At 46.0% G+C, this 22,020-nt stretch overlaps 1 protein-coding gene across 5 annotated transcripts in view; it reads left to right on the top strand.

Moving 5' to 3' along the window:
• Positions 1–22,020, top strand: part of PTPRA (protein tyrosine phosphatase receptor type A) — a 115,408-nt gene that overhangs the window by 89,816 nt on the left and 3,572 nt on the right. For all 5 annotated transcript variants that reach the window (XM_072943920.1, XM_072943919.1, XM_072943916.1 and 2 more), the window contains 12 exons: positions 1,037–1,113; positions 5,922–5,958; positions 8,264–8,361; positions 9,538–9,657; positions 10,420–10,586; positions 11,081–11,216; positions 11,965–12,114; positions 13,291–13,384; positions 13,703–13,779; positions 14,267–14,401; positions 19,467–19,592; positions 19,672–19,823. In XM_072943920.1, the coding sequence (XP_072800021.1) occupies positions 1,037–1,113; positions 5,922–5,958; positions 8,264–8,361; positions 9,538–9,657; positions 10,420–10,586; positions 11,081–11,216; positions 11,965–12,114; positions 13,291–13,384; positions 13,703–13,779; positions 14,267–14,401; positions 19,467–19,592; positions 19,672–19,823 (1,369 nt within the window). The remainder of the gene's footprint in view (positions 1–1,036; positions 1,114–5,921; positions 5,959–8,263; positions 8,362–9,537; positions 9,658–10,419; positions 10,587–11,080; positions 11,217–11,964; positions 12,115–13,290; positions 13,385–13,702; positions 13,780–14,266; positions 14,402–19,466; positions 19,593–19,671; positions 19,824–22,020) is intronic.

Genomic DNA, 22,020 nt, shown 5'->3' with positions numbered 1-22,020 from the left:
TAGGTTTTTTGTGGTGGGCCTAAGGTTCGTGGGAGTTAAGGAGAACAATTTCACTAGGACTAAATAGGAAGTGCATGATGCAAAGAAATTCCAATTCTGAGTTATCATAACTCCTTCCCAGAGTTAGCCATTGCTAATCAGTTTATAGCCTAACAGACATTTTTTCTAGGCTAGTGATCTCTAGAATGGAACATGCATAATCCAGTGGGATGTGACAGCAAAATGTTTGAACTTTGCTTAATTTTTATAATTACTTTCCTTTTTTTTTTAATTCATCCTTTAAAAAGTTCCTGGTATATTTTTGGGTGCATAACACATTAAAGACCACTTACTAGGCATTTACAGATACTTATGTCTTACTCGTGTATGAATGTATGTATATATTATATACATTTTAAAATATAATTGGTATGCTGTGTACATTGCCCTGGCTTTTTCTCTTTTTTTCCCAATATACTTTGGAAAATACGTCAGACGGAGAAGGATAAATACCATATACTGTCACTTATGTGGAATCCAAAAACAAAGTAAACACCATAAAAACAAACTCATAGATACAGAGAACAGATTAGTGGTTACTAGAGGGGAAGGGAGTTGGGGATGGGCGAAATGGATGAAGAGGGTGTTTCCTGTATGGTGATGGGTGGTAGCTAGACTTGTAGTTATACAGATGTCGAACTATAATGCTGTTTACCTGAAACTAATGTAATATGATATAATATAGTGAAATGTAAAAACAAAAACAAAAAAACAAGCCTACTATATATTGACTGTTGTTAAGAAACAGAAGTATTCACTTTACTTTTTATCACCTGCTTACTATTCTGTATTATGGATATATCTTTATTTAAGTTGGTCCTCTAATGATGGTTGGGATGTGTCCACATTTTTGGTGTTATAAATAGTGCTTCAGTGACATCTTTATACGTGTGTATGTCTGCACACACAGTCACAGATGCCACAACTGGTCAGGTTGCACCAGAACCAGTGAAAAAATAAAATTGGATTTAATTGAAAAAAAAATTTTTTTTTCCAGATGACCATTCTAGAGTCCATCTGACACCAGTTGAAGGAGTTCCAGATTCTGATTACATCAATGCTTCATTCATCAATGTAAGGAACTTGAGCTTTTCTCATTATTACCTTGAATGACCATAGGCTACCATCTACTGGCTCCTTCTCAGCTGCACATTAGGAGGAATATTTGTTATTTCAGGTTTTCCTTGAGGAATCTTAATTTTTTTAAGGGACTGAAAAAAATTTTTAATGATCAAACAGATAGTTTTAAATGTATTCTTACGTTTACCCTGTCATCATTCCCACAGTTTTCCCAAACAGAAATCTGAAGCTAAATGTATACTTTTCTGTAAGAGTCAATGAGTCCTTTACTGAGCTTGTTGAGATAACTAAGAACAAAAGCACACCTTGCCCTCTGTACTAAAAGTCAGGGAAAATAGGACAAGAATACCTGACACCAGGTGAGTCTGGTTAGTCATGTCTGCTGTGATGTGACAGAAGAGCTGAAACTGGAAGGAGATTTTTAAGGGCCATTTAGAGACTGTTTCTAGAGCTGGGGTGAGAGACTTGAGTATGTTTTATATGCTGTGGGGAAGGAGCCAGTAAAGAGAGTTTGGAAAGAGAGAGCAAGCAAGCCAGCTAGAGTGCATGCTTGACTGCTGAGGCAGGATGCGCGAGAAGAATGTTGGTGGGGTTTGTGCACCATGTTCACAGCAGCATTGATCACAATGACCACAAGGTGGAAGCAACCCAGTGTCCACCAGTGGAAGAATGGATGGGTAAAATGTATATGCCTGCAGTGGGTATACATAACCTTCAGCCTTAAGGGAAGAATCTCTGACACATGCTACGTAGATGAACTTGAAGACACTACGCTAAGTGAAATAGGGCAGTCACAGAAGGACAAATACTGTATAATTCCACTTAAATGAGGTATCTAGAGTAGTCAGATTCATTAAGACAAAGTAGGATGGAGGTTGCCGGGGTGGGGGGGAATGGGAAATTATCATTTTAATGGGTAGAGAGTTTCAGTTGCGGGAGATAAAAAAGTTCTGGAGATCGATGGTGGTGATTGATGGTTGCCCAACAATGTGATAAACTTACTGCCACAGACCTGTACACGTGAAAGTGGCTAAAGCAATCAGTTTTATGTTATGTATATTCTACCATAATTTTAAAATAAAAGAGGTTAGCGTTGAACATAAGGAAGGATACTTGTTCCTCTGAGATTGATGGTAAAGGAATATAGAGTAAATAGAGGTGGTTTGTAGGTGTGGGTAAATCAGGCTGAGGGAACCCCTCTGTTTTTTCTAAGAAGCAGAGTCAAGGTTATCTGCTGAAAGGGGGATGGGACTGTGACATAAAGAGTACTAAGATCAGTAGGAAAGAATACTGAAATCGGAATGAAAAAGGCATTTTTTAGATGCACTGAAGGCCTCCCTAGGATGGGAATCATTGGTGTCCAGGGGCCTCAGTTGTGTGATTTTCTCCAGCTGTACCCTAGGACTGGGAATATGCAGAAAGCATGTGGTACTCAGACAGAGGGGCTTAGGGAAGTCAGCTGCTGCTTCAAGTAGTCAGCCAACAGCTTCAGATTCAGTAGAGAAAGGAAGAGATCAAGGACTAGGTCTCAAGAAAGTAAGAGTAGTCTTGGGGTAAGAAAAGGAGAAGGATGGAAGAGCCAGAGACTGGTGGCTAAAAAATAGGCTGTCAGATGGGCTTGAGAAATAGAGCAGTCCAGGCAGCCTCACTAGAGTGGATTTCCTGAGTATGTTTCATAGCGTTGGTCATGTTTGTAGTTAGAAGGAAAGGAACCCTGGTCGAAGTGACTGACATGGTAAATAGAGAAAGTGGAGAAAGGCTAATAACCAGCTAGGATTCCCAGGACTTAGATCAAAGGTTGTGATGAAGAGGTTGGGAGGAACAGGTTGACTTTAATGTTATATGGACAAGCATAGTGGTATCGGTCAAAAGCTTTCCATCTGCAGGTAAGGGGACACTCAGCTAAAAGTGGTCTAGACAGGAACATTTATTTCTCATATAATCTGATGGCAGATATAGAGCAGTTCTAGAGTTGTCTTAGTCTGTGTCTCAGTGACATCATTAAGAAACCAGGTGTTTCCATCTTTCTACTCAGATATCTTCAGCCTGTCAGCAATGTCTCATGGTCACGAAGTGGCTGCAGCAGTTCCAAGCATTCCTTGTAAACACAACAAACAACATAGAAGAGGAGCGTTTCTGCATATGCTTTTCTCTTTATTAGGAAGCATGACCTTTCCCAGAAGCCTCTCCAGTACAGTACCCTTAATAGCCAGCAAGCCAGGATTGGATTACATGCTTATACCCTCTCTCCAGTCACTGGCTAAGGCATGGAGAATTATGATTTACCCTTCTAGGGCTGAGGAATGGTCCCCTTCCAAGCCAGTGGAAGGTAAATGTCCAAACAAAAGCATGGTTTTGATGGCAAGGAAGAAAAGGGAGGAATAGCTTTTGAGTTAGTAACCAGCAGTGTCTGTTACCGTAACCAGTTTGGCTCCTTCCCACATTGAAGGTGGAGACAGACAAAAGTTACTTGGATGTTAAGGCTGTTAAGCAGGTAAGATGGGTCTATTCATGGTCACGGTAAGCAAGGCACTAGGAGGAAACAAGCCTTCTCCTTTGGCCATGCTTAGTGGGAGCTCACAGTGGGGCATCCTTGATGGTTATTGGAGAGTTATTAGTAGGTACTATGAAAGTTTAGATGAAGGGAGTTAAATTTGGTGCACTTACGAACTCACTGAAAGTACAAAAGCAGGAAAAACCTATGATTAACCATGAGTAAGAGTCAGGGATTAAAGAAGATTTAGGTTCCACAGTTTATTAAATTCTATCAACAGTTTTTGATCACCTGCTGTGTGTAGAGAACTGGAGGTAGGCAGAGGTTACAGAGATAAGATATGGTCCCTAGTGTGACACACAGATAGATCGTTTTCTGTAGGGTGCAACTAGTATGCAGGAGGTATTGCCAAGTGCTTTGGGACTTAGAGAAAGAAACATTCAGCCAACCTGGTGACCCAGTAAAGCTTAATGTTAAAGGCTAAGTCTGAGTTCAAGAGAAGAAAAATGGGCAGCAAAAAGAGAACCATGAACAAAGTCAGAGTGGAAACAGTCTCAGTTATAATATACACGGTGAATCGTGGGGGATGAGGCTTGGGGGATTGGTAGGAACTCAATCTTAGAAGGTATTGAATGTCAGATGTGTCTATTGGGGTTCTTAATTACAGACAGCAGAGTCCACTTTTTGTCTACTCTTTTAAGCAGTAAGTCTTTATTATAAGATACTGGGTAGCTTACAGAACCAATGGGAGAGCCACAAGATGCTGCTCAGGGAGGAACGGCGCAGCTTGGGATGACCCCAGCTACCCCACATGACTCGGAGTGAAACCCCTGCACAGGTGCTGCAGGAGAACTCAGTGCTTCCACCGCCATGCCTGCCCAGAGACCAGATCTTCCTAGCACATCACCACTCGCGTTGCTCACTTCTGCGTCAAGTCTTGCATGGGACTGCTAGGAAGAAGCTAGGTCTTGTGCAGAACCAAGCTGCAAGGGAGTCTAGGGAATTCAGCTTTTTGTTGTTTTGCCTCTATAGAAAGAATGTCAAGCTAGAAGCTGGTGGAACTGGATGCTGATTGAGCCACCTAATGGTATCTGCAAAGTTTCATACAGCTAAGTGTTTTGATTCTAGGCAATAGGGTAACATGGAAAGGTGTTTAAAGACAAGAAGTGACATGGCCACATTTGTATATTGATCACTCAGGTTACCGTGTGCAACATGGATTTAGGAAGGGCCAGCTGAGGACTGTTACAATAGCAGGCCACAGAGGCTGAGGGTAGAGGGTTGGAAAGGAAGCATCAAAGTAAAAACTACTTTGGAGGTAGAATTTAGCAGGACATGGTGACTGATTGTATATGAGATACTCTGTAGAGTATACATGGAGTATAGGGTAATCCACGTGGATGTATCCCGCATAGTTGGGCATTGATCTGGAGCTCAGAGGACGTATTCCAGAGCCATGGCCTTGGAAGCCATTAGAGAAAGAAGAGTGAGCCCTGGGGCCCACGAGCCTCTGCCAAGACACATTGGGCAAGAGGTGCTCATTAGTGAGACAGAAGGAGACCAGGAGAGAAGAGCAGTGCAGAGGGCACAGAGTAAAGCAGGGAGAAAATGTTTGGTGGTCAGCAGGGTTAACTGCGTATGAGAGATCCAGTGGGAAAGAGGGAGCGGCTGTACCTTGGACTTGGAGTTTAGGGGCAGAAACAGCCTTTGCTGAAGCAAAATTAAGGCCATTTGTTGTGGGCTGCCAGTTACACTTGCCAAACTCTTTTTGTTCCTCCCAACATTATTGAGGTATAATTTACATAAGAAAAATTCAGACACTTAAAATGTAGAATTCAGTGATTTTTAGTAAGGTTACCAAATTAAGCTGCCATCACTGTAATTGTTTTAGAGCATTTTTAATGGCTTTATTGAGATGTTTAATTCCCAGTGTGGGCCCAGCCTCATCCCCAGATCCATTACATACGTTTCTAATGTGAAGGGTTCTTGTCCATTAATACCAAGACCCAGACTGACAGCTGCTGAGGAAGCAGCAGAAACACGGTCTAGCCTGGGAGTTGGTGTTTGGAGGTCCTTATACCACTGTTCATTAATAATTCACCTTGAAAAGACAACCTAGACCATGTAATCTTTGTAATCTTCGATTCCTGCTGTCCAAAATTAATCCCATGAAAATTTCTAGAATGCAAATCCTTGTTAATTGCCTGGGGCCTCTGTTAACTGGTTGGGAATATAGAGAATTTCATTCCTGTCAATTTTTGGTTTTCATTTTCTTTTTCTCCTCCATTCCTCCCCCACCCCACCCCAGGGCTACCAAGAAAAGAACAAATTCATTGCTGCACAAGGTAAAGTAAAATAATTTTTTGCTCTTGGTCTTAACCATGAGTGGGTTTGGGTTTTTTCTTCCAAATGCTAAGTAGATTAATCAGAGTACATTAGCTTTTCTGTAATTATTACCCGCTGAAAGAAATGTAACCTGCCTTGCAGGTTTATAACTAAGGACCTTCATCTTGATGATTTAGTATCCAGGGATCCTTTAAGAGAAGTTCTTTTCTATATGTGCATAAATAATACTGGTAAAGACTATATAACACACACACACAGACACGCACAGTGTAATGAGGTCCTCTATCTTGGGGCCCTTTGGGAACCTTAGGTTCAAGCCAGGCTGCTCAGATTTTGAATTTGGATTTACTCTCCAAAGAGGACTGGCCATCTTACGGGGTCCAGGCTGACTTATCTTCTCCTCCTATTCGTGGGCCTGAGCTCCTCCAGCATCCACAGACAAGTGGTCTAGGAACCCCCAGAGCAGGGACCCAATGCCATGGTCCTACATGTGCTCTGCACACGTTTCTACAGCCTGAAGTTCTGTACCAGTGTCCTCACCTTTGGGATCCTTGTGAAAATATCTTGATGTTTGCAGCACTATAGAGGAATTGATGTTATTTTGGTCCATCAAAGCCCACCTACCTACTCATGATGTTTCTGGCACTAACAACCACATGCAGTCTCTTCGTCTCTGTTTGTCATGAGGTCTTGTTGATGCTAAAGTACTTGTTAATTAAGATCACCTTTGATTTCCTGATGGGCCTTTTCTCAGACTCCTACCCTCTTGAACCTCTCTACAGTACTTCATACTCCTTGAAACTCTCCTCTGTTACTTCCTGGCATTCATCAGCTCTCGATTTTTCTCACTTTGTAAAATATTCTTTCTCTGGCTCTTATTCTTTCTACTGCATTCCTTCCACCAGAATGCCCTTTCTTACTGTAAAACTTCTGTTGGACTCTCATGAAAATCCTGTAATGATCTTTCGTTATCTGTGAAACAAGACTTCCTTAGCCTGGCCACCACCTCTTTAGATTCTGGTACCTTACCTATCTTCTGGCTCCATCTTCTACCCCTCCACGCACCCTATCCAGTGACTCAGTCAACTCCTTGCAGTCCCTGGGTGTCTCATGCGCTTTCTTGCTGCCAGCCTCCTGCCCCTCTGCTTAGAGTGCCCCTTCTCCTTATGCCTCCTTTTCCTTTTACCAAAGGGAATACAAAGTTTAAGAAAGTCAAAAGGTAGTACAAAGTCTTCAAAAACAAAGTTTTCCCCACTTTCCTCTTTTTTAATTTAGTGGAACCATTTTTATCTGTTGACTTCTTATCATAGATGACAACTTATTTAATCCTCTCACAAACCACCTCAGACTCAGTCAGACTTGCATGTCCCTTTTCCCAGTTTTCCCAGTGGAGTCAAATCACAATTTGGGATTAAGATAGTACTTGTTATTTACATTCTTATTACTATGCCAGTATTAGCCACAGCTGAAGCACATAGTATCATGATTTTTGGGGGTACAGTTTTGGTTTTCCTCTTTCCCAAGAGTTAATAATTGCCTTTCCCCTATTCATTTAGTTTTTTATATTGCTAGCACTGATTTTTTTTCCTGCAAACTCTTTGCTGGAAGTATATATTTTCTCTGATACCTTTAGATACATGAGGCTTAATTTTTTTTTTTAATGTTTTTATCTTGGGATCCTTCTAGAACCTTCTTCCGTCAGTTCTACTCTGGATTGGTTGCTCTCTAGCCTCTGACAGAGTAATTATCCTGTGCCTTCCCTTTACCAACACCCTGGGTGTTCTGTTAGCCTCTTTCCTGTGTTAGATCCCATTTTTTCCCCTCTCTCTTTGTGCCCTCATTGTTTAGAAATCTTCTAGTGGCTTTCTAGAAAGGCTGTTTGGGAGGTAAATTTTAAATTCCAGCCTGAGCAATTTACCCCACCCCTCTGGCAGATGGTAGACCCCTCAGAGCATGGCAGGAAGGAGTAAATGAGGTATAAAGCACACAGCTCTCTATCTGGCCCATGACATGGGAGTCATGATTTCTAGTCCTCAGCTGTAATATCCTTGGGAGCGATTGTTCACGTTCTCTTTATTCTGACAACCTCACATCCCCACTTCACTTCCTCGTGAGGTGCCTGGCGCGTACATGGTGGATACGTGGGAACTACTCAGTTAGTAGGTGGGTGGAAGATAGATGGATTGGATATTTAGCGGGGACATGTGGGCACAGGCTTCCAAAAGTCAGAAATGAATGTTCCTAATTTCCCAGTATCTTTCTTCCCTTGGGATGTGTTCTCATCTTTGCTGTTGGCTATTTTAGGACCAAAAGAAGAAACGGTGAATGATTTCTGGAGGATGATCTGGGAACAAAACACAGCCACCATCGTCATGGTGACCAATCTGAAAGAGAGGAAGGAGGTGAGTGGAGAAATTAAATAGGCTGGCTGGATGACCCTTCATACAGGTATAACCAGCAGAGGATCTGCTCTGCTAGAGCTCTGTGTTTGAACCTAGACTGTCCACCTGTTGTAGCTCCTGTGCCAGTCATTCATCCAGACAGAACCCAGGCCGACATGCCTACCACACTTCCGTGTGCCTGGAAGCCTCCGATGAACTCAGGGGTATGCCTAGGGCACACACTCTGCCTAGTAATGAAACATCTCACCTTGGATCCAGGACATCCTGGAAGAAAGGATTGGGTCATTAGCCAAGAAAAAACTCAGAGAGGCTTTTCTCCCCTGGCGTTTCTAGTCCCTCATTCCCCTGGGTTTTTGGTCCTCCTCCTGAGTCACCAGAGGAAGCTGTATGAACTGAGACCCTGCAGGGTGCAAGGAAATGTGAGACCCTGACCTGATTCTTCAGGCAGCTTTCTGACTGTTCCTTTTCTTTCTGTGGCTGCCAAGTCCATGCCTGGCCAGCTCCATCACTGGGCCACAGCCAGGACCAGTCCTGAGTCCTGGATCAGGTCCCGGAGAGGAATCTCAATTCATGACAGTCTTTCTCCAGGATGGCCTTGAGTCACCCTGATACCACACTGGGCTGTTGAGTGTGTTGATCAGCTTAGGAGGGATAGCTTTAGGGCTGGGCTTTAGATTCATTTTCTCCAACCCTACCTCTGGCTCTTAGAGGCTGTCCAAAGCCTAGTCACCAGAGAAGGCCTTGCGCCTCGTATGACAGGTTTACAGTCTGCATCAATCCACTCTGACTCCCTCACTGCAGGTTGCTGGTTCCCGGGCATCAGACAGGCTTGCCCCTAGAGCATGACCTGAGATATTGTGGAAGTGCAGATTTTGTCAGAAAAATGGCTTCCAGTTTGCCCTGAACAGAAGGAATAGGGTGGGAAAGAGTGAGAAGTATAGGGCTGGGGCTGTGGATAAGTTAGGAGATTGTGCTAACCTGAATGGGAGCTGAGGAACTTCAAGAAAAGAACAGTTAGATAAGTCTGCAGCTGACAGAGGTGAGAGAAGAGGCCATGGGGGCTTTCTGAGGACCTCAGTCTGGGCTTTCTTTTGTGGTCCTTTCCTTTCAGGCCCTTTGCATCTGCTGGGGGCGGGAGGTCTGAGGTCAGGGGGATGCATGTCTGTTTGTTTCCAGTGTAAGTGCGCTCAGTACTGGCCAGACCAAGGCTGCTGGACCTACGGGAATATCCGTGTGTCAGTGGAGGATGTGACCGTACTGGTGGACTACACCGTGCGAAAGTTCTGCATTCAACAGGTACTGCCTCCTGCCGCCTTTCTTAGTTCCATTTAGGATCTGCTGACCATTAAGAGGGCAGAACAGGCTGGGTCAATCCCCCCGTTACTCAGGGTGGTCAGGAATCACTGAGTGTGCAGCATGTTTGGACTCTGAAACCAGAGATCTAGGCTCCCAGGGAATTGGGGCTGGGTGGTCAAAGCTAAGGGAGGGACATTGTCATTATTGGGAGAAAAAGTATTACTGAGATGGAATTTGGTCATCTTAGGTATGAACCAAGTGCATCAGGAGGTAGTGTAATCTTCTGGGTTCTTGACTTACCTCTCCGCCTTTCTTACCCCAAAGGCTTCTGACAGCAAGTATGTGGTGGGCCCTGCTCCTGACCCTCCAGAGTGACCCTGGAGGCTTGAGCAAAGGTTGCCTTCAGCTGAGGGCAGTGTGGTGCTGTGAAAAGGGGGCTTACCAAGAGTCAGGAGACCTGCATTTTAGTTCTGACCCTGCCATGTACTAGTTCTGGGACCTTAATCAGGTCATTTAACTTCTCTGAGTTTCACATTCCACATCTGTAAGCTGTAAATAATAGAAACAGCCCTGCCTACCCCATGGGGTTCCTGGGAAGGTTCTTTGTCCATGGTTACAACTTCCTTGGGAAGTTTATACTCTCACTTCCCTATTGTCATTGACAGCACAGCTGGCCCTGGCCCCTAACCTCCGCCTCCTTCCCCTGGTGCTGCCCCACCCCAGGGTATCAGGACCAACACACGCGATCTCTTCATTTCACAGGTGGGCGACATGACCAACAGAAAGCCACAGCGCCTCATCACTCAGTTCCACTTTACCAGCTGGCCAGACTTTGGGGTGCCTTTCACTCCAATCGGCATGCTCAAGTTCCTCAAGAAGGTGAAGGCCTGCAATCCTCAGTATGCAGGGGCCATCGTGGTCCACTGCAGGTCAGTGTGGCCTAACCCTTGGGTCCCTCGCTCATACCATATTCTGCTCCCATGGCAGGAGCAGGGAAAGCTCAGGGGCCCTGGCTGAGGAGGCTGGTACAGAGCAGATGAGCTACTGGGGCCCCAGGGCAGCAGCCAAAGAAATTCCTCAAGTTTTGGTACTGGGTGCACTAGAGGAAAGAGGGAAGGGCAGTCCTCTAAGACTGGGGGTGGGGAGACCACTGCTGTGAAACCAAGAAGCTAGGTTGAGTGCTGCCTTGTGTACTTGGGACCTTCAGACCCTTCTAAGTGTCAAGGTTCCCTGGTCCTGTTAGCTAGAGGTAAGGAGTTCAGGTACAGTGGGGTTGTTGGCTCTGTGAGAGTCCCAGCTCTCCCCCGTAGAGTTAAGAGTTTAGAGGCTTGAAGAAAGAGCCCCACCCTGTGCTGCCCGCTCCTTGTAAGTTCCCACGAGGCATGCTAGCTGTCCCCGTAACACTCCTGCTTTCTGGCCACAGTGCGGGTGTAGGGCGCACAGGTACCTTTGTCGTCATTGATGCCATGCTGGACATGATGCATACGGAGCGGAAGGTGGACGTTTACGGCTTTGTGAGCCGGATCCGGGCCCAGCGCTGCCAGATGGTGCAAACAGACGTGAGTGGTTTGTGGGTGAAATGAAGGTGGGGGGCATTCCAGGACCAAAACATCTGCCTGCCTCATGGATTACTTAGCCTCCCAGGTTATTGTTACTGATCATCATGCAGTGTGATGAAAGACCCTTATATATTGTGTATTAAAAGAAACATGGAACACAGAGGAGTTGTGCCTAGGGAGATCAGGAAGATGGGGCAGTTGTCATTTGCACTAGGCTCTAAGGATGTCGAATAGGTCCTGAGGGAGGCAGGCATGTGGGCAGCCGAGAGAGCCATGGCCACAGAGTTGTCATGCAGCTCAGCCAGGTCCAGGAGCAGCAGTGAGATTGACTCTGTGGTTAGGGCATGGAATTCAAAGGGCACAGCACCGGGAGGGAGGCTGGCACAGGTCCTGTGGGTCACTAGAATTTGACAGCCCCTCAGTTTGTCAAATCTGTGCTGTCTAAAAAAATAAAAATAAATTTTAAAAGCTGGGGGGTGCTTTTAATCTGTCCTCTCTGAATGAGCAGGAGTTGGATTTATCCTTCTCTTCAGGAGGGTGCCAGAGTAGGACCCTTCCTCCCAAATTTAAGAACCTCCAGAGGGACTCATGCATTTCAAGTCCTGCCTTCCTGAATGAGAGCAGATCATTTTATCTCTGCTAGGATCGAAGAAGTGGGCTGGATGAAACGGGAGTGGGAGGGAGTGCTCTGGCATCTCAGGGACCGTGTTGTATATAACTGGGGGCTGGGGCATCATCCGCATTCCAGATGCAGTACGTCTTCATATACCAAGCCCTTCTGGAGCATTATCTCTACGGAGACACAGAACTGGAAGTCACCTCTCTAGAAACACATCTGCAGAAAATTTACAACAAAATCCCAGGGACCAGCAACAATGGATTAGAGGAGGAGTTTAAGGTGAGTTGGAGCTGAATCATGTCTTTCAGGATGAAGGATCCATGTGATCTGGGGAATCTAGAATGTTAGACCCCTTGTGGATTTACCAGCAAACAGTGAAGCCCCTTGTGAGATATGTGGGTGGTTAAGGAGGTGGGTCTCTGGCCCTCTACTCGCAGCCTAGTCATTCTCAACCCATCCTGCACGTTAGACTCATTTGGGTTGTGTTGGGGGGATGGGACAGGCAGTGGTATTTTTTTAAGTCCCCCAGCTCTCCCTCCCAGGTAATTATAACGTACAACAAGAGCTAACTTCTTCTGTAAAGGGCCAGATAGTAAATATTTTTGGCTTTTCAGGCCCTGTGGTCTCTGTTGCAACTACTTAACATGCTGTTGTAGGACAAAAGCAGCCATAGACACTGTGTAAACAAATGAGCATGGCAGTGTTCCCATAAAACTTCAATTGCATTGAAAAGACCAGATTTGACCCCTAGGCCGCAGATTGCTGGCCCCTGCTGTATGCCAGTGGGCAGTGGTTCCCATCTGGGGACATACCACACTCTCATCAATAAAAGTACCCCCAGAAAGCAAGAGATTCTGGGTTGTGATGGGGAAGACCACCTTCCTTAAACACTCCTCAGACTATAATATGTACACGAATTACCTTGGGATCCTGTTACAATGCAGGTTCTGATTCAGCAGGTCTTAAGTTGTGGCCAGAGATTCTAAATATATAACAAGACGAGGCCGATGTTGCTGGTTTATGGGCTACACTTTGAGTAGCAGGAAGATCAGGAAGGGACCTTGGAATCAGGAGAAGGGATGTACATTTGAGCCAGGTTTTCTAAAGAATCTCAGACAGCTTCTGGTGGTAGAACAGTGTGGAGAGAGGGAGGAAGGGCATACTCTGTCCTATAAGACTAGGTTCCTTGCTCCAGGATTATAAAGTTCCAGTCTAAGGGAATCCCAGAATAGTCTACAGAAGCCAGGAAAGCAGTGTTTCCCAAACACTCTTGGCTTATTCAGTGAGCTTCAAAACAGAAAAAACAAAAACATGTGGAGATGGAAGTCAGGGCTCTGGGGAGACCAGCAGTATGCAGCTAGGGTGGCCTGGAGATACACGTCCAGTGACAGACATAATCTTGTCAAGTTCAGTTACTGAGATCAGTTAATGTTTCCTTTCCTCTTCCCATTTCAGAAATTAACATCAATCAAAATCCAGAATGACAAGATGCGGACTGGAAACCTTCCAGCCAACATGAAGAAGAACCGGGTTTTACAGATCATTCCATGTAAGAGCCTTCTCCCCACCCCAAAGCCTTAATGCCCCAACCCCTTTTCCCTTCACCCTTCGCACTTCTCAGGTACTAGTTAATGATCATCTTGGAGACAGGAATTATGGCATTGCCTCTTACTGCTCCCAGTTCTTTAGTGGCTTCTGGAAATAGCATGAAGGCTAAAGGCTTTCTGCCTCCTGGACTAGGAACAGGCATGTTGTTGTCCAGCTGGAGTTATATCTGCCCAGGCCTGGGGTGGGGAGGAGAGACAGAGAGAGAGGGAGGAGAGGACAAGCGATGCTGGGGAGTCACAAGCCACTGTCCTTCTTGCAGATGAATTCAACAGAGTGATCATTCCAGTTAAGAGGGGTGAGGAGAACACAGACTACGTGAATGCTTCCTTCATTGACGTAAGTGGTGGCTATGTCCCCGGCACTCCCAACACTCCATGGGGATTCAGCTGGGTCTTGCAGTGCTGTCCTCCAGTGCTTGGAAGGATGGTCTTTGAGTCGGTCATCATATACAGAGCTGATACGCACCCTGCGCACTTAGGTCTGTCAGGCCCCCTAGAGCAGAAGGTTGGGGAACAGAGGGCAAACACCCAGTGTAATAGCTGGAGGGAAAGTTCACAGCACATACCACAGCCAAAGGCTGAAAACATTAACCTCTGGTTCTTCCCATTCCTGCTCTCTCCATCCTGAACCCAGCCCCACTTCCTTCGCCCTCATACAGAGAGACTAGCGTGCCAGCCAGGGTTTGTTCCTTGGCCAAAGGGGAGCTCTACCTGGGATGTGTTTGCCTCCAGGCAGCCCTCATCCCTTCCCAGTGGCCTGTCTTCTCCACTAGCCCCTCCCTGATTAAACTGCCTCCCTCCTACCATTGGCCTGGCCTTTACAGGGCTACCGGCAGAAGGACTCCTACATTGCCAGCCAGGGCCCTCTTCTCCACACGATCGAGGACTTCTGGCGAATGATCTGGGAGTGGAAATCCTGCTCAATCGTGATGCTAACAGAACTGGAGGAAAGAGGCCAGGTGAGCTCAAAAGGGTCCTGGGCTATGGGTGACAAGAGATACGTGAAAAGGGGGGTAGGGGGGCACTAAAAAAGAAAAGCTGGAATGGCCAGCACAAGTATCATCTCTCAGTCCACTGCCCAGTAATAGAAAGTGACCCAGTGGATATCTCAGACTCTGTCCGTCAGATTGTCAGGTTTTTCCATCCTTGAAGTGGACCTAGTGAGAGTGCAGGGCAGAGGGGCAGGAAGCATTACTTACCGGTGGAGGTGCGGGGAGGGAGGACTTGCACACACAGACTGTCCTGCCCTTGGCCAGGCCTGCCATCGTTGGGTGAGGCTCTTCCCCCTCTACCTACCACTGTGTGTCTTCCTCGGGCCAGGGGAGCAGGCAGTAGCTCTTGCCCTCAGAAGCTTCTAAAATGGATCAGAACAGGTCATAGTAACATTCCTTACAAGCCTCACTGGCCTCTAAGATAAATTTTACTTTCTGTGCCACCTCCCATTCCTCTTATCAAGTGTAGCTCCCAGAGGTGTATTAATGCCATAAGCCTAAATGATGCAGTGAAGGGGTGTCTCCATTTATCCAGTATGACACCACTTCCTACCCCCAGTTTAAATTCCCAGAGAAAAAGTCTGACCCCAAAATGTAAATTCTGTATACATTAAAATCCCAAAGGAATTAAAACTTTAATTTCTCTTCTCCCTGTTTAATTTTTCTGCCCCATCTTAACCAGAGGGGTCACCAACATGCTTGGTTAGGCCTGGGTTCCCTCATCAGCTGTAGTTTGGGCCATCGTCAGAGTGGGCAGAGTAGCCCCAGCAGTTTCTGCACAGGGTCAGCTCAACCCAAGGCCACATTCCACTTCTCCAGAGAGACAGTAGCACATGTTAGCCTTGGGCCCTTGCCCACAAAGCTGTATCCCCATCATGGTTGTCAGCCCTGGACCATGCAAGAGACTTAATGCTATCTTGGGGAAGGAGAGTAAAGGACAACAGCAGGAGATTCTCTGTTTTAGCTTCTTAGGGATCCCGTTACCTAGAGTCCGTAACCTATAAATCTAAGATTAAGCCCCCGCGCCCAAGCATGCTTCTACTAGACTTGAGCACCCACTCCTCATCTCCCATCCCTCACCCACAGATGACACCTGGCTTGCTACCCCTTTTTTGGTTCCTTTTCCTGTCTCTGTTTCTGGAGGCATAAGAGTGTATGTGGGTGATCACCTACCCTTGTCTTTGAGCTTCTCAGCTTCCTCAGCCACCCACTTCCATGGTCAAACCACGACTTTGTCATCCCCCCATATCTGCACTGCCTTTGGAATCTCAGCATCAGGCACCCTGCCCTGTTTACCATCTCCTGTCCTTCCACCTCACTGCTTCTCTTACTTCAGTAATTCTTTGTCTTTATCAAGTCCTTAGAGCCGTCAGCTCCTCCATTTCCTCAACCTGTCACCCCGATCGTGTCCCCACCTTTCTTCTTACTCTGTTTAGAGTTTTGATGACTTGTCATTATTATACTCCTTCCCTTGTTAGCACCTATTATTCCCTCCTGGTCTCTTACTTTCATGGCAAGGTCTCTGCTCTGTTAAATTCAATTAAATGTCTGCGCCTGGTAGCAGACATCACTGGAAGAAAACATGAGACAGTGCTGAGTGGTCTCACATTAAATTCATGACCACAAATCTCATATGGGTCATTAGTGCTGCCTGCCAATCCTGCTACCCTTCCTTCTTTCCTGTCCTCAGACTTCCACCATTCCCTCTTGCCTGTTCCATCACACTCACACCTTATCTCGTGATCTCATTCTTCTCCAAGAAATCAGACAAGAATGCTCTCATCTTCCTACCCCTCAAGTAACCAGCCTATTCAAATCGGTATCCATTCTCTTGTCTTCTCTCTGGTTGCAGTGGAAAAGTGTTCCTACATCTCAGTCCACCTGTCCACTGTGCCCTGGGCTCCTCCCCTCCTGTCTCCTCAAGGACGTCGCTGCTGTAATTATCTTCTCCCACCTTCATCAGTAAATAGTCCCCTCTCTACTCTCTTAGCCTTATCAGCCTATATGTTGTTAGATTCCTATCTTTAAAAAAGAAAGATCTCCTAATCCCACATTTCCTTCTGTCTGCTGTCCCAGTTCTCTGTACCCTTTCCCAACAAAACTTTAAAAAGAGTTGACCTTCTCCCCTCACGTTCTCGCCTCATCCTCTTCTAGGCTTGACTCCTCCAGGACTGCTTCAGCCAAGATCACCAGCGACCGCCATCTTGCCAGTCCAAAAGTCATTTGTCTTATCTTTCTTACTCATCTATAGCAGTGTCTGAAACAGTGGGTACTATATATGACTATACCTATATGCCAGGAACTCTCAAATCTGTCTCTCGCCCAGTTACCCCCACCTTCCCAGTTGTGGACTGGTATATCCACATAGCTACTTGATATCTTCACATGGGTGTCTGTTAAGAATCTCAAGCTTCATATGGTCCAAATAAAACTTGATTTCCTCCTTTCCCTCATACTAGTCCATCTCACCCTTAGCCATCTCAGTAAATTGTGCCACCTTCCACCCAGATGCTCATATCGGAAGTCTTGGAATTACCTTTATTCCTCTCCTTTCCTCACTCCCACAGCCAGTCTGTCAGTGAGTCCTGACATATGCTGAGCATATCCACGTCTCTCCAGTGTAACCGCTGTCCCCTCACACAGACCATTGTCTCTTACCTGCATCACTCAAGTAGCCTGGCAATCGGCCTGCTTCCATTCCCACCCTCTTTTAGTCATTTCTTCACGTGGAAGCCAGCGATCCTTTTGAAAATATAAATCTCATTATATCACTTTTTGTCCTAAAATCCTTTTTGGGTTTCCAGATCGTGAGAGAATATCTACCCATGAGATTTTCCAGTTCGTCTCTAGTCCCAAGACTTGAACTGGGTGCTTCTTCCTCTGTTTCCATTGCTTATTTTAAATCTCCTAGCTTCAATTTTCCCTCCTCCCCATCTTCCCTCCGCATGCAGAGTGGAGGGTGGATTCTGAGGTCACAGCCTCTGCTTCTTGAGAACAGGGTCCCCTAGTTGTCAGAGCCTTGCATTCCGCACAGTCCTAGTCTCCAGCTCTGTGCCCTCATGTCTCCATCCTCAGCAGGACCCCAGAGCATTGTCAGCCCTGGGCAACAGTGGGTACAGCCCCTGCTGGCCCCTACTCTGGATTCGAACAGCTCTTTCTGCCATACCCATCCCATGGCCATGAGGGCACCTCCTAGGTCCCATTTACGCCCAGCCTGCTTCTTCTGTGTTTTTATGCCCACACAGAGGGCTAAATTAAATAAGCCCTCACCTGGCTGAGTAGGATAATTGCCTGCCCCCAGTCCAGCAGCTTACTTCATATCATCCCTTAAATCCTGTCCTCATCAGTTGCCCAGGTGGCTTCCTCTCAGCACACCCTGGCTGCTTCCCTACAGCAGCAGTGTCGCCTTGAACTTCATTCCACGACAGCACTAGTCTGACTTCCTGTTCCCACCACACGTAATCCTCTTGGCTGGTCGTCTCCATTAGTCAGCCAGAGCAGGCTCCCCACTTGCTTTCACTGTTCACCAACTCCCTGTCCACAGTTTGAAGCAGGGACTCTGCATCCCTGGGAGTCCTCCTTCCAGTCGATCTGCCCCTTTTCTTCTCTGTTACGCTCATCTGTCTAAACTAAGAAGACCTAAAATCTGCAGGCTGTTAGCTGTGGGACCGCAGTGTCCTGCCAGTGCAGTTCTAGGCCTCTACTCTGCTGCTTTCGAGCCCGTTTGTATCTTAGTGCTGGGAAGGAACTCTGGTCACAAAACTCTGTCCACCCACCAACGCCCTGAAACCAGTATGGTCTCTGTTTAAGATGAGCCTAAATTAGATTTTTCTAAAGCTGTTCTGGTTGAGGAGAGGGCCCAGAGCCCTAACCCCCACAGTATCCCCAGGGCTCCTAGTGGGCACACATCGGAAAGCATTTCTTTAATCCACCACTTTACCAATCCTCTGCTTTAAAAGGAGCTCGGTGTCATTTATAAAGGGGATGATGAATAATCACATATGAAAAGCAAGAAAAGTCATCAAAATGGACTTTTAATACTGATTGTTTTTGGACTGGGAGACTATCAGGGATTTCTGTTTTTGTATTTAATTTCCACAAATCTTTTCTAACATAGAGTACATTTATGGTTTAGGACCTTTGAATTGCCAACAGTGAAATATCTAGGATCTCCCCCAAAATGCTCTAAAGAAATAGACAGTATAACTGTACTTTGTTTTATTTCTGTATTTACACCCTGGCTTGTTCTGCAGACATCAATCACATTCATTTACCAGATGCTTAACAGAGAGCCTGCCAGATGCAGGCGTGTGTGAGGTGCTGGGAAAACAAAGGTGCAAAGACGCAGCCTCTGCCTGTAAGGAGCCTGTGCAGGCAGGGGCAGCAGCAGACCATGTCTTGCTCACTAAGAAGGACAGAAACGTGAGGGCTAGTAGCCACTCTAAGACGCCGCTGCAGGCTAAAGAGTTAACAAGGAAAGGGGTGAAAGCACACCATGGCCTGGACTGTAGTGAAGCACCACGGCCGAGTGGGGGTGTGGCTGGGTTCAGTTTTTCTGGGTTAGCGGTCTGACATATATAAGCAACTGTAAAATGTGACAACACCCCAAGGGAGCCAAAAAAGAAAAAAAAAAAAAAGACCAAAAAACGGGGAAGGGGGCTTGGAATGAAGACATTCATTCCTTCCTCCACCCAGATGTTGAGCATTCGATGCAGCCGTGAGCTGATGGTCAGCGTTCTTCCCTGACCCTGTTAGTGTTGCAAATTAGACTATAAATAAGTAACAGCAAATGGTTAAGTGATTATCTCTGGTAGTGGAATTAAGTTGTTAAATATGGATGTCCTGGTGAGGATCAGAAGTTAATTGGAGTGATGTTAAGTAATGGAATGATCCTCTTGAGTTTTTGATCCCATGGGGAAGAATTGTGTCAGCCTAAGTGGCTGTATTGAGAGGAGCAGGCTGCTCATAGGGCAGCCCTGCCTTTACCTCACATGGTATTCTGAGCCCCTCACCCTTCCCATTTGTCCCCCAGGAGAAGTGTGCCCAGTACTGGCCCTCTGATGGGCTGGTGTCCTATGGAGACATCACAGTGGAGCTGAAGAAGGAGGAGGAATGTGAGAGCTACACCGTCAGAGACCTCCTGGTCACCAACACCAGGGTAAGGTAGCTACTGGGTGGGCTCCTCCCACAGGGAAAGTGGGGTTGCCCCTACCTCTCTGATCCTCGTTCTTCCAAAGGAGAACAAGAGCCGGCAGATCCGGCAGTTCCACTTCCACGGCTGGCCTGAAGTGGGCATCCCCAGCGATGGAAAGGGCATGATCAGCATCATTGCAGCCGTGCAGAAGCAGCAGCAGCAGTCAGGGAACCACCCCATCACCGTGCACTGCAGGTGTGTCCACCCTGGCCTCGGGAAGAGAGAGAAAGTGGTGCGAGGCAGGGAGGGGGACGTGATGGGAGCGGGTATGAGGGATTGAGGAAAGCCAGGTGAGTCAGTGAGTACAGGGCAGTCAAGTCTGATGACCAGGACAGGCCCAGATGATAAGAGAGGATCTTGGAGTTTGAGCTTTACACTGTAAGTGCTAGGGAACAGCAGTCTCTAAGGTGAAGATACTGGGCAGGGGAGCATTTGGGATGGTGATGCGGCACCAGAGAGCAGCAGGGGTGACTGACAGCGGAGAAGACCAGCTAGGCAGTGTGGGAATGAGGACCTGGCCTCCTTAAGAAGCACAGGAAAACCAGAATGGGCAACTCTATTGAAAACAGTTTGAAGAAAAATGAACAAGACTCCAAACTTCAGAAAGAAAAGGAGTCAAGGGCGTCTCCCAGGTTTGCGGCTGGGTAAAGGCCGATGTCACTGGCAGAAAGATAGTAAGGGAACTCACGGAAGGCGGGGGAGATTTTGTTTGGGGCATATTGTTTGAGATTGCACTTTAGAAAAAAAATTTACCGTGAGTCTGTGGTGCTTTTATAATTAGAGGGGAAAACCTCTTTAAAAAGGGAAGAAGTGGGGAAGTTATAGCTTAGTGGTGGAGCACGTGCTTAGCACGCACGAGGTCCTGGGCTCAATCCGCAGTGCTTCCATTAAAAATAATTAATAAACAAACAAACTTAATGTCCCCCCCCCAAAAAAAGCTTAAGATGAAAAAAATGAAAGGAAAGTAAGAATATATTGAAAACCTGCAAACTGGCTTTGAACATAGAAAAATGAACAAAGGAGCTTCCAGAAATATTCTTCAGCTGGCTGTGATGAAATACATAATTAACAAGAATTAAAGCACTGCTTATAATAGTGAAAGATGGTAAATAATCTAACAATGTATTAATAGGGAACTGGTTCAGTAAGCTCTGACATACCTCATACTACAGAGCTGCAAAAAATTAAGAATCTGTTTATGTACTGGTATGGAATAATCGCCTAGATTTATTGCTTGGTGAGAAAAGCAGTAGGAGACAGGGAAAGAATACATACATGTGTATGTTGGTATATGCATAAATTATCTCTGGAAGGACACACAAGGACCTGGTGACGTTGGTTGTTCCCAGGAGGAACACTGAAGGGTGAAGGAATGGAGTAGGAATAAGACTTTTCACTGTTTTGGACCTTTTTTGAAATTTTAAGTATGCTAATTTATTACCTATACAAAAATGAATTTAAAAAAAAGTTTTTAAGAAGAAGAAGCGGCAAAGTACATCAGCTAATACAAATGGACAGTAACCATGAAAAGACAATAAACATGCTGATCCTTATTAGAAATATGAGAAATGAGAATGAAAACAATAAAACATGGCTTTTTGCCCAATCGGCAAATTAAAAGGATTCCTTGACCTACCCAAAAATAAATACTTCCTTCCCCGCACTTTTAAATCTCCCACACTGCTCTCTCCCTTGGTCACCCTCTCTTGGCAAACCCCAGACTCCCTGGCTGCCCTGCGCCACGCACACAGCTGAATGTGGCTAAAGAAGAGCACCACGTTACAAGCCTCATTTTTCATTTCTGTGACCTCGTGGCCCTTAGTGCTGCCCCATGGTCCCTCTGCCTCTCCCACTCTTTTCAGGCCCAGCACCAAATCTGGCCTGCCTGGTTTTGTGGGGCAAGAGAACTATTGTCACATTTAAAAAAATTTTTTATCAAAAGAAGAAAATACTTCATGACGTGAAAATTGTGTGAAATTCAAATTTGTGTCCGTACATAAGGTTTTATTGAAACATGGTCATGCTTATATATCGACTGACTGCTCTCCTGTTCCAGCAGCAGAATTGAGACCATACACAGTACTCATCACCTCACACTGCTGCTCAGCACACAAGAAGTCAGAGTTGTGTGGTTATAACTTAACTTTCTCTTCCCAGCGAAAGCTAAGATCATTTTCTATTTGGCCGTTTACGGAAAAGCTTGCCAGCCTTTGTCCTGGATGATTATTTCATCCTCCTCTCAAACCTCCAATACCTCTTCTGTCCTCATATTTGAGAGATGACCATGTTTTCTATTTGCCTGAGAAAAGAGAAGCAGTCAGAGAGAATTTTCACCTGTTCCCACCACCACAGCTCCCCATCTGCCTGCAAGTGCTGTGGACCCTGCATCCCT

Source organism: Vicugna pacos, chromosome 19, assembly GCF_048564905.1.
Source record: "Vicugna pacos chromosome 19, VicPac4, whole genome shotgun sequence".
NCBI classification, from domain to species: Eukaryota; Metazoa; Chordata; class Mammalia; order Artiodactyla; family Camelidae; genus Vicugna; species Vicugna pacos.
Note: the sequence above shows the minus strand (reverse complement) of the source record. Positions and strands in the feature narration are given on the sequence as shown.